Below are 16,303 nucleotides of genomic sequence, written 5' to 3'. Positions count from 1 at the left end.
GCTCACCAGGTCTGAAGGGGGTCTTTCCATCCCACCCTCGGCCTCGTGTGCTCGCACCTCCAGCAGCAACATCTCGTTCAACATGACCTGGCGCAGCTTCGGTGAGAATTCAGTCACGAGCTCCAGGCAAGCCGAGAAAAGCTGGCGTGCATGAACAAAGTCCTGCAACAAGTGCGCGCTTCATGTAACAATGCAATCGAACTCATAATTAACATTTTTGAAAACAATGCTTTTTAAAACCGATGAGAAGAGTTTTGTATAAAGTCCAAAGCCAAAAAAAAAAAAAAAAAAAAAAAAAAAAAAAAAAAAGGATGTTTTTGATACTAATGACACACTGATAAAGTACAGACCTTTATATTGACACAGTGAAGGCCTTTGGCCATAAGAATGAACAGGAGGTCCCGCGTGAGGTTATCCTTAATGGCGAGGATGACGTTTATGTAGTCTGAAGGAACTTCCCACTAGAGGCAAGGCAGTAGAAACAGGGCAACATTTATTTAAATCATTTATTTACAAAATCTAGCATAGGCTAGATAACTAACTAAATAAAAAAAGTGTTCCTATAACAAAATATAGTCTGATAATAAAATGTTATGCATCAGTGACTCAGCATAATAACTGATCATTTTCTCTGTTAATTGTAAATAAGCACTTAAAAGTGCACTACACCTGAACTCACTAAATAAATAAATAAAAACTTCTGTACTCATTTGTTTTGTTTTTTTCATTTCCTCTCTCACAGGGTTTTTGTTTAACAGTATATTTATACTCTGGATAATTAGTATTCGTAATTTGTTTGCCTTCCCACAAGAGTGGATATATTTAACTAAAGGCTGCATCTAACGATTATTTTCATAATTGATTAGTTGTCCGATTATTATTATTATTATTATTATTTCGATTAATCAGATTGAGGGGGATCAAACTTTTAGTATCATTTTTTCATTTATTTAAAATAAAACACACAAACTGAGTGTTAAAAATATAAAATTCAGACTAAAAATTTACATCAACACAACTCTTCTAATCTTGATGCTTACTGCTTACAGCTCATGGAAATCAAAAATCCAGTGTCTCAAAATATTAGAATAAAGAATTCATAATACAGAATTGACGACCTTCTGAAAAGTACGTTAATTTATGCACTCAATGCGCTCCTTTTGCACGAAGTACTGCATCAATGCGGAGTGGCATGGAAGCAATCAGTCTGTGGCACTGCTGAGGTGTTATGGAAGCCCAGGTTGTTTTAGCAGAAGGCCACATAAAGACAGCACATAAATTGGCTAAAACAACGCCAGATTGTTACTGCCAAAAATGCTTGATTATGCTGTGGGCAATTTATGGACTTTTTTGTGATTTTGTTGGCGGAAAACTACTCGAATTGGAAAAAATGCATATGCACGAAACTGTAAATGAGACCTTTTAGCTGTATTCATCTTCAACATATGTGAATCGAAGAGGGCTTTGGCCGAATGTGGCCGAATGTGTCCGAATGTGTGTTGTGATGACATCACATGACATGTCTTGGACCAAATCTTCAGAAAATCTGCAGGAATTTGGAAAATTGCAAGCTCCTCTGAATATTGTGGAGTTTGCTTGATTTTGTGTTCATTTCTGCAATCACAAAATCATGAAACCTTGGAGGGACTGATAAAAACATTGCCATTATCTCTTCCTGTGGGTTATCAAGTGACTGGTCTGATATATTTTAAGGTGAAATGAACATGAACTGTAAACTTTTATTCTTCTGACCTTGCTATTTACTCTCCAGAAGGAACGTTCAGCCATGCCATGAAGCTCAATGAGGATCTGTCTGATCTGACGTGCATCCAGCGAGAGAATGAGCTGCTGCTCCAGCTGACCGATATTCACACTAGCGGAGGCTACAAATGAGTACCAAAAAATAAAAATAAATGTCCTAATGTTTAATGTTCCATGCATCTCATCATAACATAAATGGTAATGACACCTTGCATACCTGGAATGTCGTAGAAGGAGGGCAGCGGCTTGGCACTGAGGTTGACTGTAGCTGATCTTCTCCTCATCTGATCCAGCAGAGTTTTCTTTTCCTCATCTGAAAGCAGCTCCATGAAGAGCTTATGGGATGAAACCATGTAGGCCAAAGGAATCTCCTCTAACCTCTCACAAAGATTCCTAGGAATAAACAGTCTGGGTCAGACCACATGGACCAAGTACAATTCAAACAGTTTGATTATTTAAATCTTGCACCAATCAGCCTATGACACAGACCCCAGTAAGTACCCAATAAGAGTACTCACTTGAGAAAGAGAGCCATTTTCCTTTTGGACATCTCCGAGGTATGCTCCTTATCTAAGGACCTTGTACATACCTACAAAAAGAAACGAGAAAAAGCATAAACTATGAAATAGATTAAACAATAGGTTTGCTCATGTCAGCCAGTAATCAATTTCCCCCACTTTACCTCCAGTAGGAAGCTGATGGTGCGTTTGCTGGGTTTGAGCAGCAGCTGGTGAAAGCGGACACTGAGCACCTGACCTTCCAGAGCGTCCCGTACAGCATTACACACACACAGCTTATAACACACCTCCTCCGTAATCATGTCCCTGTTTGCACACACACACACACACACACACACACACACACACGTTCTTCACATGTTTATCCATGCGTTACAGCCCTGTCTGGAGATTCCCCCCAGAAATATTAAATAAACATCTCTTTACAGAAAGCTTCAGCATATCGAAATTTTTTGTTAAATAACATTTAAGAATTTGTTCAGTGGTAGTAGTATTGTTATTTGCAGTGACCACTTTAAAAGTCTCTGATAACAAGCTGTTACTTTAGAAATGATAACATAAGAATGAGCCCATTAATATAAACCTGTGACTTGCCTTGCCTGTGGAAATACTGCCAGAGCTGCTGTTATAGAAAATCAACACCTTCTGACCAATCAGAATCAGGAATTCAGCAATGCTGTGGTTTTTAAAGGTATTACTACAGATCTGAAATTTATACTCACAACTTGTCATCAGTAGAAGATTTCCCTTAGTAACCGAGTATATGTGATCGTATTGTAGAACTGTGTGGCTCACCCTTGCTGAACCTTATGTAGAAGCTCCAGCTGAACCGAGTGTCTGAAGCTGTTCGGCAGGCTGTGCGTAATGTTGTCTTTGATGAAGGCTTCGATCAACGCCTGCAACAAATACAAAAATGTCTCTCTCTGATCAATGTTACTTACGAAATAAATAACATAGATCAATGAAAAGACATAATTGAACTCCAACAAGGAGCTGGTTATCATGCAGAACAACAGGATAATATCACTGTTGTATCAAGTGTATCAAAGCCAATATTATGATAAATGATGAATGATTTATTGTGTAGCAATAGAATGAAGTGAATTTTGATCTGCATCCATATGCTTGGTTTAGAAGAACTGAGATTATGGAGCATTTGCATTTAAAGTTATTCATTTGGCAGATCCTTTTTTATCCCCTCCATGAGGTAGTATATAATCCAAGCATACAGCTGAATAGTTGAAGGTTAAGGGCCTTGGTTAAGGATCTATTTATATATTTGCCTATCAATCCTGTGATTTGGGCTCACAATTTTGCGATCAGAACCTTAACCACTGATTCAGCACCATCTTGTGTACTGTATTAGATATGATTACTGTGACTTCTTAAAATCCTTCAGCTCCTGCACACTATATAATGACAGCACACTGCATCCTGAAAAAGAAATAAAGAAATAATCCTGACCTGGTAATTGTGAGTCTTGATTAAGCTGTTGATGAGGCAGTAGGGGGTGAGCTGGCTGTCGCTGGAGTCCGAAGAGCCGGTCAGCGTTCTGCATGCCATCCAGTAGCCGGCTAGTCGCTTCTCATCTAGATGACAGTGTAGCGGATCCGAGCTCAGCTGCAAACCAACACGCGTACATTTGAGAAGGGTTACGGTTTATTTATGGATATCCTCTGAATTTTTTTTTAAGCCGTGTTCATTGAAAGTTTGGAGAAAAAAAAATATTTCTTTAAAAAAACAACACCAAAAAAAAACGTATGCACAAAGAATGAAAAGCAACCACTGGGTTTCATTTCAAACTAGAACGAATATGGCACTAGAGGAGATGGCACGAAAAGGCATATCCCAGAAGCCTTGCAACTGTAGCTGTAGCCAACAAACGAAAAGCAAAAAAGAGACAGAGAGAGAGAGCGCACAGTGTATGAATTTCGTATACCTTCGCTAACAGTTCCCTCGTTTTGCGGAAGTGCTCCTGAGCCTTCACATAGGCTGAAGGATCAGAGCAGCCATGCTGGAAGTAAATACCTCCTAAATCATAATGCACCTGCAAAACAGACAATCATATGAACATTATCACACAACAAAACAACATTCAAATGAAACACAGGAAATCAGATCAGAGCTTAGATGTTGGAAAAATAACAAACATTTTAATTTCCATGAAGGCATAAATGAACGCCTGGTTCTTGTCAGTCACAGATTAGTATTAAAGTGATTGCACTTTTCTAGGCACTCAAAGCGCTTTACATTGTGGGGGGGGGGGGGGGGGGGGGGGGGGGTGTGTCCTCAACCACCACGAGTGTATAGCATCCACCGGGATGATGCGACGGCAGCCATAGTGCACCAGAACACCCCCTAGACACCAGCTAACCAGATGATTACTAACATTAATCACTCAATCATTGATTGTATTCTACCTGACAGTGGAGCTCATCAGCACTAATCCTAAGGCCGGCTGTGGAGCATTCTGTCTCGCCGTTGGCTGTACTGGCATCAGCTGCCAGCAGGTCAAGCGTCCGTATAGTATGGACGTAAAAATCCTTCTTAACGTTCAGAGCTCCCTCCAGCACTGTTATGGAGTCAGTGGCCTGCTCCTTCAGCTGTCAAACAGAGCAACAAACATTTGATTAATTAATTAATTAATGGTAGGAGATTAAGTCATGCTATTTTATTCTACAACTCCATCATCAAGCAGTAGCTGACATTTAAGGATAAAGCTTTCAATATGCAAGCATTTTAAAGGATAACATATCACTTAGATACATTTATACATCATGATTCACAAGGAGTAAAATAAATAAATAAGATAAACATTTTTTAAATGAACAAAAGGCGGCTGCTGGGAGGAACCTACATGTAATAGAAAGTGTATTCTCTGTCTAGGAAAATACTGCATGGCGAAAGCTTAAGCTGTTGAAAACCTCTGGATGTTTTGTGTTATTTTATTTTATTGTTTAGACTTCCTATTCTACAGGGTGTCCCAAAAGTCTCCATATAAAGAGGGGAAAGCAACAATTTTTAGCAAAATGTCTTCCAAAATGTACATATTGACTTAATTTATAACTGTATTAATTTACATATTGAAATCATTCACATGGCTGGATCAGGAAGCTGTTGCAAGGCTGCGATGGACTTTGACAGGAGACATGGCAAGCGCATCACACACACACACACACACACACACAAACACACACCACTGCTGACAAACTTATTCAAAAAGACCGGAAGTGTTGCAGACCAACCGAGAAGTGGACGTCCACTGATGCAGGAACAACAGACGTGGTGCTGGCAAACATAGTCCCCGACGTATGGAAATTTTTGGGACACCCTGTATGCTACTTCATGTACCATTTTATTCAAATCGTTTTAAACATGTTTTATATATATACATATATACATATATATATATATATATATATATATATATATATATATATATATATATATATATATATATATATTTAAGTCTTACTTACTTTTAGAAACGTGTCAGTTAAATAATTAAATGTTAACTGCATCTTATTTCAGTATATAAGTCACGTTGGATAAAAGAATCTGCTGAATAAAAGGAGTGCACGTATCTCTGAGAATCTATGAAGTGTTTATGTCTTACCACAGTCAGTATGTTCTCAGTCAGTTCCTTCTCTTGCTGAACCAGATTCATCCTGGCAGAAGAAAAATAAATATGACAAAGTCTGGATTAGGAGTAAACCATCTAATCTAGACTCCTTTCCCCCCAGCCACAAATAAAAGCCTTGATAAAAAAAATTTTGGCAGAACATTTGTCACATCGGGTTGAGTATTTGAACCAGGTGTAACATACGTACATGTTCAGCTGATGTGGTCCAGGTTTTGTATGTTTCTCAGGAAAGCTGCTCAGCACTATAGTACGCATGGCCCTTTAAATAAAAGAAACAGAATGTGGCGTTACATGAGAAGAACTGATTCCAACAACAATTTCACATTCTTACACTATGTGAATAATATCGTATGGAAACTTATATATTTAAGTGCTACACTAGGAAAAATTGATCATGCAGATTTTGATCCGTTATGCCTGAATCCTTACACACTCCTACACACTTACCAGCGGTTGTATATAAGAACTGCCATAGCAGTAGTGGGAGGTAGCATGGACAGGTCCAAGTCTACATGCTTCACTCCAGGTGGGACTTTACTGACACACAGCAGCTCATTCAGTAACATGTTCAGCACAGGAATGGTCAAGCTGAAAACACACACAGAACAGGACAACTTTATATATCACACTTTGGACTTGAAACCCAGGGTGCACCAGCATGGCTGCTATTAAAAATCACAAATGTCTTCAATTCAGCTACAGAGAATTAAAGTTCCTAACTAACTATGAAGGTACTGAATTACCATTTAGGGAATACCTGTTGTCGAGCAATCGGTGAAGATACTACCAGATTCTTATACGGTTCAATATCTCAACTTCGTATTTTTGTCATTAATAACCAATAATAATTGAGGATCAATTAAATTTACTATGCAACATGTTCTCTATCTACTGAAATTGTATCAGTAGTTCCAATGAAGCAGGCAGTCTTCATTCGCTTACCATGGACACACTCAGCTGCATGAAGACACAAGAACACACTACATGCATCCATTTTCTGTGCCACTTATCCAACACAGGGTCACGTGAGCCCCTGGACTAGGGGCCAACCTGGACAGGGTGCCAACTCATCGCAGGGCACAATCGCACACACACTCATTCACACACTATGGACAATTTAGAGATGCCAATCAAACTACAACGCATGTCTTTGGACTGGCGGAGGAAACCAGAGTAACTGGAGGTAACCCCCGAAGCACAGGGAAAACAGGCAAACTCTACGCACATAGGGCGGCAGCGGGATTCAAATCCACAACCCAGGAGGTGCAAGGCAAACCACTAAGTCGCTAATATTCAAATGACAGTGATCATCCTGACCGATCTTAGACATTCACGGCTCTCCTTTCCAGTGCTCTTTTCCGTTGTTTTTGTATTATTTCTTTATTATTTGTTTGAGCATTATCGGTTCCACGAACATCCGCTATACAAGTCTCTTAATTTCATTGTACATATGTATAGTGACAATAAAAGGCATTCATTCATTCATTCAAGCCAACTTGTCCTTGGGTGTTTTAATCAATCATAGGATTCATTTGATACAACAAATTTAATAATTTGGGGGGAAAATAATGTAACATTAAATGATTGCACATCAGGGGTTAACGTGGGGTGTCAAAGATGATCCAAAAGTAGAGGAAATGGTGAGGTCAGTGATTTTTCCCAGCTTAATTTCTTACTGACTAAAATGAAAATAAAAAAAGACCTAACATTACACAGATTACAAAAGTGTTTGTTCACATAATTAAAATTATGTATTTAACTCCTGCTGAATTTAAAACGCCAAAAGAAATATCCCATGGTTTCAGGGAGGGGAAGTATACAGATACTGGTTGTGTTCTGATTGATTGATGTATGGATGGATGTATGGCTGGATGGATAGATATATATAACAACCTAACGTGTAATGCGTCACCACATTATAATTGTTAGTATATTAGTATTTTGTATCATCACATCATTAAGACCCCTCACCCTTTCTCGAGCACATCCAGGTCCCACCGAAGATGTGCTGCCACTTTGAGAGCGAGCAGTTTGAGAGTGCGATTGCGCCGGTTGTCTGCAGGGGGCTGGACCTGGTTCTGCTCATTCACAGAAGGCTTAGATGCTTGCTCCAAGAACTGGATAACCAGCTGCACTGGAGGAGGGTCTGTTTGCCACATGGAAAAAGACATAAGGTGATCCTGCTAGTTGATGAAAGGTTTGCAATGGTAATCCAGTAACCAGAGTTCTTAGAATATTGCAGAGCAATAAAAAATACACAACAAGTTAAATAAACATGAAATACAATTTTTTTTTAAACCATAAAAAAATTCCACTATACTCACTGGCCATTTTATGAGGTACACATATCACATCACATAACAAGAAGACACTTGGTAAGTATATAATAGTTCAATCGCAAAGTGATTGAACTCTGAATCGAGCCAGCTGCAAGAAGTGTACCAAATATTCACTATATTTTGGGTGGCAGGTGACATACTTTGTGAAAGCGGGCTGCTTAACTGAGCCACAAAGGTGCAATCTTGAACCACACGACAGACATGAGCATTGCAGAAATTATATATTCTAGATATTTTGGCTGATGGACTAAAACAGAAAATAAATGCCGGATGCGATGCACAAAATAATTATCTAGGGGTGTGTCTCAATCAGCTCCCTAGTTCAGTAGTCAGGGCACTGATCAGGAAGTCGACAATTTTAAGGGCTGTCTCAATCGCAAAATCCTTCCAGTGCACTGGAACGTTCACTCCCAAAAAAAATATCCCACAATGCAAAGACCAGGGAGAATCAATGCTCACTATGTTCCCTTACTGGGAATGACTATAAAATATTTTCTGACTATAAAATATTTTCACTTTTAAAATTCCACTAGCTAGCTTACAATCCTGCTTGAAGTACCATGACAGAAATACATGTGATTAAGCTAACACATTTATATGACATAATATAATGCCAGAAACATAGTCCTGCCCTGCCTGTTGTTGATAAATGCCAGTGGTGACAATTTACAACGCGAGTACATAGTCATGTCTCTGGAAATTGAGTCATCAGTGTTCCAATATGTAGTGAGCCAGGGTCCTTACCAGTCCCAAACTTGTGTACATAATATACTGATTCACCACCTAGGGAGCTTGGGAGCTGATGGAGGAGCACCTTAGCAATTTATTCCAAGGTCACCGCACTCCAAAAAAAAAAACAAGTAGCAAGCAAACCAAAAGTATCCCTTTCACTTGGTAAATAGTAGTGAAAATGCCCTAAAACTTCCAGTAACACTGCTGTAACTGGCCCACTTGTACCACTGCAGCGAAAGCTACCATGTCAGTGTCACTGCTGTGCTGAGATCCAGCTGATCCATCACCCAAATTATATCTGGTCAGAAGTGACGCTGTGCTTTTCTTTTTCCATTGGTGGACGTAATGGAGGGTGGCTAACATTGTGTACAGCAACAGATGAGATACAGGGAGTAATTTTATGCCTAAGTGCACCTATATATAGACACATCTAATAAAGAGGACACATATAGAAGATGGTATAGTGACCTGAGGTGGTTTTTTGTAAGTGCTGCTCAAGTAAAGACGGGTCGAGCAGAAACTCGAACCAGGCAGTCTGTGGTGGCGTAGTGGGCCGACTGCCAGTCACGGCCTCCCTGTCCGCCGCCTCGGCGCTCATCTTCACCTGAAAACACACACACGTTTGTAAGAACCTTTGGCATAATTATTAATGCAATGTTTATACTTAAAACTAATCCTGATTTTAATCCAAGAACCTAAAAGGAAAACAACATCAAAATCCTTGTGGGGACATTTGGTCCCACCAAAGATATGAAAACATGCCCATGTCCCAACTATCCACCCACACACCCACTCACTCACTCACTCACTCACTCCAACAAGTAGCTTCTTTATTTCCAAACAAAACCCTTACTTTAGGTTTACCCATTATGTAATGTCCAACGGAGAACCACTGCAGCAGTGCACCTGAGAGTAGTGAGCTTTACAATAAAGTGAAAGGAGGCTGCAACCCAAACCAACACTCCCACCTTCTTTATACACTACAACACCAGCTAAACAACAGGGAGCTACAACACTCAACATTACCAACTCACCGGATCTCCGCACTATAGAGGAAGAATTTTCTGCTTAACACAGATTTTATTTAAAATAAATACATAAAATAATATATAAGAAACGTCAAATGAAATATTGTTGCTAAAAGAATCACTTGTTCACAGCATCTTCCTCGTTTCCCCTAATGCAACAATGCTAGTTTGAAACAAGCGTAACCCTTCATAGCGCCACCTTGTGCATCGGAGGATTCCCACGCTTTCTTACATTAAAGAGAGCATAGATAGGTAGGTAGATAGATAGATAGATAGATAGATTTAAAACAAGCATAGCATAACCCTGCATAGCGCCACCTCCTTCAGGATATTGAATGGTACCGGGATTTTCCCTCCCTTATATTTATGAGGGAAACTGTAATTTAAGAAACAAATTGGTTTGCACGAATGCAGAACAGAAACACAGATTTTTTTTGGTTCTGAATATATTAAATTGTTGTTTTTTTTAATACCATGTGGTTTACTGTGTAGTTAGTGGCGTTCATAAAGGAAATTTACATGTATATCATAACGGCTGAAAAAAAACCAATAGAACCCATCATAGAAATGTTGATGGTTGCCACTACAAATATCATTACAGACCATCAGCTAACCAGTAAAATCATTAATATTACCGGTCCTTAAGGTTATCCACTAGATATAACATGCCACCAACAGAAGGTAAATACATAGGCAAATGGAAGGCAGAAACACACAGAGACCATTAGAGTTTCCATTAAAACCAGTACAATTCTGATTATAAACATTAAAACCATTACAAATTCTGTGAGGGTTTCTATTGTTTTTTGTCAGCAGAAATCTCTCTCTCTCTCTCTCTCTTTCAGAAACATACACACATTCTGAAACTTCAAATGTTTAAGGACGTCCAAACATTTGCACAAGCAAAAATTACTTTTTTTTCTATTTTTTTGTTAATCAAATATTGAATAACTGTAACTGTGCATTAAAATTTACAGAAAACTGAATTTTTAAAGTACTTTGCTATTGATGTTGGGTTCACTTATTTCTACTACACAAATCAACGAAATGTGCGATGTGTTTTTTGATCTAAGAGACATTTCAATTAAGGAAAGGCTCGTTAGTTATCTGATTAACTGGATTAAGTGAGCAGAACCAACATTGGGAACCTGTGAATCAGTTGAGAAGATGCTTAAGCTTCAGCCTCGTCAGTTAGTGACAACTAATTTGTGACAGGTGTACCACATCACCTGACTCACCTGAGTCACCTGACTTCTTAAATACGCGGGTGGCAGGCACTAGTTTCTGTATGGTGTATGGAGTAGTTGGAACATGGCGGTGAAAGTAGTCTTAATTTTGCTGGTGTGCTGTGTTGAGTTGTTTATGTTGCAATCTTTTCAGGTGGATAGTTTCATGACTGAGTCTTTTGATTATGCTTCCCAAAATAATCAAGACTTTAGAGAAGGTCATGTGGTTGTGCAGTCTGCAGACCCTGATCAGGAGGGTTGGCTCAGACAGCCCCAGAAATATTCTGTCTTTTGTGGTAAAGATGCTGTTGAAGTAGTTTTGCCTTCTGGTCCTCTTTCTGAGGTGAAGATTTGGGGTATGTATGCTGTCTGGTTACTTCATTCTTTCTTGCTTTTATCTGCTGAGTATATTGCAGGGTCTTTATCCTGTGTCTTTCTGATCTTTTGCCAGGGTCCTCCATTCTGGACCCGGTTCTAGAGGCAACGAAAGAATGTGGCTACTCCCTGACAAAGGAACAGGGGAACAATGTTCTGCATGTCAGCTTCTCTGGCTGTCATGTCATTGTTGAGGTGGGTGTTAATATGCACTTTGTGTTTTGTATTGTAGAATCTACTCTTTGCCATATTTCCTTTGTCTCTGTTTCCAGGAGGGCCGATATACTCTGCAGCTGCTGTACCGTAATAACATGGGACCTGCTGAGGTTGTCACGGTATCCTGTGATGCTAGCTCTGACATGGTATCACAAAAACTCCGTCTCCCTCGCTCAGCTGGCCAAGAAGACTGTCCACCTGCTCCAATGCCACCCATGTCACCATATAGAAAGCTGCCTCAGAACTACACACGAGGAGGTGAGCAAATAATGCCTGCCTTGCTGTTGCTGGACACCTGTAGTAACATAACTAGTGTCAACACTTGCTGTAGCTTGTCTTTATTTGACTATCCTTAAGGGGTAAGCACTGTCTGTTCTAGTTACTGGCCATAACACAAATGTAGCCTATATTGTGGCATGTACCCATTAACTGCACAGGATATGTACTTGTCTCCAAATGCCAATATGTAGTGGTGTTCTGTCGATGTTGGTTGCATAACCTGTGCTTTTAGTTGGGTGTATAGTGCCTCTGTTGCTGCATTATGTAGTATCAATATCATGTATGCAAATTGAAGTGACAAATCTGTCTTGACATTATAGGCTGTGACATTCCTACTAGCCAAAGATTGCCCTGTGGTCCTTCTGGAACTACAGCTTCTGAGTGCTTGGCCAAAGGATGCTGTGTGAATGTGACAGATTCCTCCTGTTATTACCCAATGGATCGTAGGTTGCCATGCACTGACACATGACTTGCAGAAGTGGTCTTATCCTGGTCTTACATGTGGGTTGTGTTCTTTCCTTCTTTTCCCTGTACCTGTTAGAATGTACATCTGATGGGCAGTTTGTGTTTACTATTTACTCTAATGTCACAACTATCCCTGTGAGTCCCAAAAGCTTGTATGTGGTATCCACGAACCCCTGTAAACCTGCCCATGCTACTGATGAATTTGCCACCTTCAAGTTCTCAGTGACTGACTGTGGGACAAAGACATATGTGAGTTTGGTTTAATGCCTATATCTGATGTAATTAGGTAAAGGCCAATTTGAGGTTTTTTCTATACCCCATCAGAGCATTGGAGATACCACTATTTATATGGCTGAAGTGCGGCCAGCCATCAGGGCACTTAAAATGAAGTATGGAGTCATCACCAGGGATCACCCTGTCAGGTGGGTATTTTTGTGCTTTTGAAGCTTTTGCACATTGTTTAGCTTGGCTTTAGTTCTAATGTCATAGTTGCTCCATGTCCTTTAGGCTGATGGTTGAGTGTAGGTACTCAAAGCTGAGCCCAACAATGAGGGCAAGTACTGGCTACATGGTGATGAACCCAACTGTGCCAGCTTCTTTGAGGTCTCGTGGACTATATGGTGTTCAGCTCAGGATTGCAGATGGTATGGATTTACTTGTGATGCTTAATCTGGTTTCCCTATATTTGCTCAAACTTCAAGGACATTGCTTGTTCAGTCTTGGCTTGCATAGGTTCCCTCACATCATAAAAGGTGTATCCACTTACTAATTTTTTCCCTCTCTGCCCCAAACCCCCTAGATGACACCTTCTCTTCATTCTCTCCACGTGGTCATCTGCCCTTGAAGGTTCTCCTGGGTAGACCATTGTATCTGGAGGTGCGATTAAATTCTCCCAAACCTGAGGCCACATTACTAGTAAACTACTGTGTGGCCTACACACGCTCTGCTACGAACGCCTTGGTTCTGCTCTATGAAGGGTAAGTGTGTGTGGGGGTGAGTAATGGGTGCATCATGGATGCCTTATATTCAGTCCTATTTGGTATGGTTCAGTAAGGTCATATGTGAAAGTATGACTCAAAGTGACTTGCAAATAAGGAAATCCAAGCAAAAGTTACTTGGTTAGTTTTGACTTGTGCAAGATATTGCCTGCAGTTTGAAGGGGGCTTTTGCTTATATCTGTAATGGGGCAGTAATCTGGATAAATTCTGCCACTACAAATGGCATTCCTGTCTCCCCTCTATGGACTAACTGTCTGAGGACATTTTCTCTGCAGGTGTCCCAACCCTGATCTTTCCTCTGCCCAGTCTTCATTGCTCCGTGTGTTGGATCTGCCGCAGACTCCTTACCAGCGTCGCTTTGTGGTGACTGCCTTCCAGTTCATGAATGTCACCACCCAAAAATACATCAATGAGGAGGTGCAGTATCTCTGGAAGGTTTCTTCAGTCAACTACAACTTTGTTAAATTGTACACTGAAATTTCCCTTCTCTCTAATAGATTTACTTCATGTGCTCCACTGAACTGTGTATGCCTTCTGAGACTCCATGTCGCAAGACATGCTTTGATGGAAAGGTGTGTTGACTTCATTACCCTAAATGTACAAGAAAGTGTACTTAACCAAATTGTTTTGGTAACCATTGATGTAATGAACTAGAGTGGCTAAAATAATGCAATTTTGTTTCTTACTAACCAAACTGGGAGAGGACATACTGTGCCTTTTCCTTATGTGTGAAATTATCTTTAATCCAGCCTTTGACCCAGTTATGATTGCCATGGATGCATGCCCAAGTCTCTAACCTAGCAACTGTTTGCCACTCTAGTTCAGTATCCCAGACTGAAAGCCTAGACTGTATGTACATGGCTGCATTCTGATATGTCACTCATTAGTAACTCTGTGGTGAATGTGTTGCATATGAACCCTAACACTTGCTTTTTTTTCTTTTTTTTTCTTTCTTCTCCTTCCTCTTTCTAGCCGTAACAGCCTCTTCCCAGTCAAATGTGGATACCACAGCTTTCAATATCTTCAGCATTAAAGCTTCATCTTTTAAAAACCTCCCTTGTATGCCTTTTTTATTCATTTAACCTGACCTGGATCATTTTGCCTATTGTGGTAAAGCTTTGACTTGTGCTTCAAGTAGTTCCACTCACTCCTGTTAAAGCCAGTCGGTTTTGTAATTGTGGGCCATTCTATGTGACTTGGGAAATCTGGTTTGGTGGCTTGATGCAACACTAATACAAATTACTCTACTGGACTAAGTTATTCCTCTTAACACTACATTATGCCAAAGGAAAACCTTCTCATTACAGATTCACAATCATGTATTCATGTACTGTCATCCCTAATAAGTGATCACCCAATGCTTGTGAAGATTCATTGCAAATTTTTGGCTCTGGAGATCCAAAATGAATATCCACTTCTGCTGGGTACATGGATGGAGTGGAATCCTGGGGAAATAATCCAGACACTGCTGCAGAAGGTGTGCTATCAGGATTTCAGTGTCCAATACCTCCCACTCACATAAAACCCATAAACTTTTATATTAGCAAATGGAATGGGATCAATGCCTCATGAACAAACTCCAGGAAATCAGCTCTACTCTTGGCAAAAGAAACTTTTCTAATCACTGGGGCCACGTTCTCGACACCCACTGTCAAATATCACTCCAGGATAAGATTTTAATATTAGATTTGCCAACATGTACCTTCTGCTGGAATCCAATTTCCTTGCAACCAGTTTAGATTACACTGGTCTTAACACTGAGAAACCTTTTTTATCGTAAACACTCTGGAAGAAGTTAACGAACTCAAACCTAATGCAGTTTGAGTTATTAAAGGGGTGATTTTTGTGGTGTTCCTTATACATCTCACCATGGAAAAAGTCCTATAAGCTGGCATGGTTTTAACTATCTATTTAACATTTAGTCACTACAGTCCTTTATTTTGAGTCACTTGGGTAAGCCTTTATTGTGATTGGAGAGGAGCTGGCAGGTCTGGTGACCTTGATTTAGAAAAATGGTTTTGACTACAGAATGCTTCTTTCCCCTATTTAAATACAGCGTTTAGAATTTGTTTGCATCTTATTGGTGACTATGCACAATTTTGTATCCTGTTTAAAGGATGCAAATCACTAACTGCCTATTACTATTCTGTGGTTGACCCCTTTGTGCACCAAAGATGGTAATGGTATATTGCATTGTGTATTGCTCACAGCCATGTCTGATATATCTGACCATGCTGTGTTATTTCTGTAGTGGTAGTTGTGGTTCATTCTACAACCCCTGGCAAAAATTATGGAATCTTTACATTTGGATGTTCACCTGCCTTTAAAAAAAAAATTAAAAATCATTACTTCATACCAAATAATCACATTTTTTGGTGGCATGAACCATATCTCAAATAAGTTAAATGAAATTATTTTAATGGCATATCTTTTCCAGATCAAGTAGAGAAAATTATGGAATCCCTCAATGCAAAAAAATGTAATCGCCTTGTAATATCCATTTCTAAAACGAATAGCACCACAAGTCTAAAAATGCAAATTAGTTTGTGGTTAAGACTGCTTACAAACCTTAAACTTGGGCATTTTGATAAGAAACATGGCCCCAGCCAGAATTGTAAGGAAAAGGATTTTAGAACTCCTTCAAGAAGGAAATCCACTAGAGTGTGGCAAAAGATGTTGGTGGTTCCCACTCAGCTGTGTCCAAGATATGGTGCCTGTATAAG

The 16,303-nt window shown here is 39.7% G+C and overlaps 2 protein-coding genes across 3 annotated transcripts in view; one reads left to right on the top strand and one right to left on the bottom strand.

Moving 5' to 3' along the window:
- Positions 1-10,198, bottom strand: part of ints8 (integrator complex subunit 8) — a 16,696-nt gene extending 6,498 nt beyond the window's left edge. Inside the window, exons 1-16 of one of the 2 annotated variants that reach the window (XM_017454248.3) lie at positions 10,028-10,198; positions 9,462-9,597; positions 7,894-8,068; positions 6,370-6,510; positions 6,110-6,181; positions 5,896-5,947; positions 4,700-4,882; positions 4,219-4,326; positions 3,744-3,899; positions 3,075-3,175; positions 2,444-2,585; positions 2,280-2,350; positions 1,979-2,154; positions 1,753-1,883; positions 351-461; positions 1-162 (exon numbers count right to left, since the gene is read on the bottom strand). The exon at positions 1-162 is cut by the window's left edge and continues 34 nt beyond it. In XM_017454248.3, coding sequence (XP_017309737.1) covers positions 1-162; positions 351-461; positions 1,753-1,883; positions 1,979-2,154; positions 2,280-2,350; positions 2,444-2,585; positions 3,075-3,175; positions 3,744-3,899; positions 4,219-4,326; positions 4,700-4,882; positions 5,896-5,947; positions 6,110-6,181; positions 6,370-6,510; positions 7,894-8,068; positions 9,462-9,591 — 1,911 coding nt within the window. In that variant the 5' untranslated portion in view covers positions 9,592-9,597; positions 10,028-10,198. Of the gene's footprint in view, positions 163-350; positions 462-1,752; positions 1,884-1,978; positions 2,155-2,279; positions 2,351-2,443; positions 2,586-3,074; positions 3,176-3,743; positions 3,900-4,218; positions 4,327-4,699; positions 4,883-5,895; positions 5,948-6,109; positions 6,182-6,369; positions 6,511-7,893; positions 8,069-9,461; positions 9,598-9,846; positions 9,939-10,027 lie in introns of those variants that run through there. The other variant, XM_017454247.3, reaches the window with a different exon arrangement.
- A 1,103-nt stretch (positions 10,199-11,301) lies between these two features.
- On the top strand, positions 11,302-14,631 carry LOC108256939 (zona pellucida sperm-binding protein 4). The gene is made up of 11 exons (XM_017454246.3): positions 11,302-11,603; positions 11,699-11,817; positions 11,895-12,096; positions 12,438-12,560; positions 12,659-12,831; positions 12,907-13,004; positions 13,090-13,226; positions 13,382-13,559; positions 13,856-13,997; positions 14,078-14,152; positions 14,553-14,631. The coding sequence occupies exons 1-11, from the start codon at positions 11,333-11,335 to the stop codon at positions 14,556-14,558; spliced, it is 1,524 nt and encodes a 507-aa protein (XP_017309735.1). The 5' UTR covers positions 11,302-11,332; the 3' UTR covers positions 14,559-14,631.
- Positions 14,632-16,303: the final 1,672 nt, after the last annotated feature.

Source organism: Ictalurus punctatus, chromosome 24 (assembly GCF_001660625.3).
Source record: "Ictalurus punctatus breed USDA103 chromosome 24, Coco_2.0, whole genome shotgun sequence".
NCBI lineage: Eukaryota > Metazoa > Chordata > Actinopteri > Siluriformes > Ictaluridae > Ictalurus > Ictalurus punctatus.
The sequence above is the reverse complement of the archived record's forward strand: the minus strand, read 5'-3'. Positions and strand labels throughout refer to the sequence as shown.

Excerpts from the sequence above, each read along its gene's own strand:
- LOC108256939 (XM_017454246.3), top strand. The coding sequence starts at position 11,333 with ATGGCGGTGAAAGTAGTCTTAATTTTGCTGGTGTGCTGTGTTGAGTTG. Across the intron at positions 12,832-12,906 it reads ACTGTGGGACAAAGACATAT|AGCATTGGAGATACCACTAT; the intron begins GTGAGTTTGGTT and ends ATACCCCATCAG. Across the intron at positions 13,560-13,855 it reads TTGGTTCTGCTCTATGAAGG|GTGTCCCAACCCTGATCTTT; the intron begins GTAAGTGTGTGT and ends TTTTCTCTGCAG.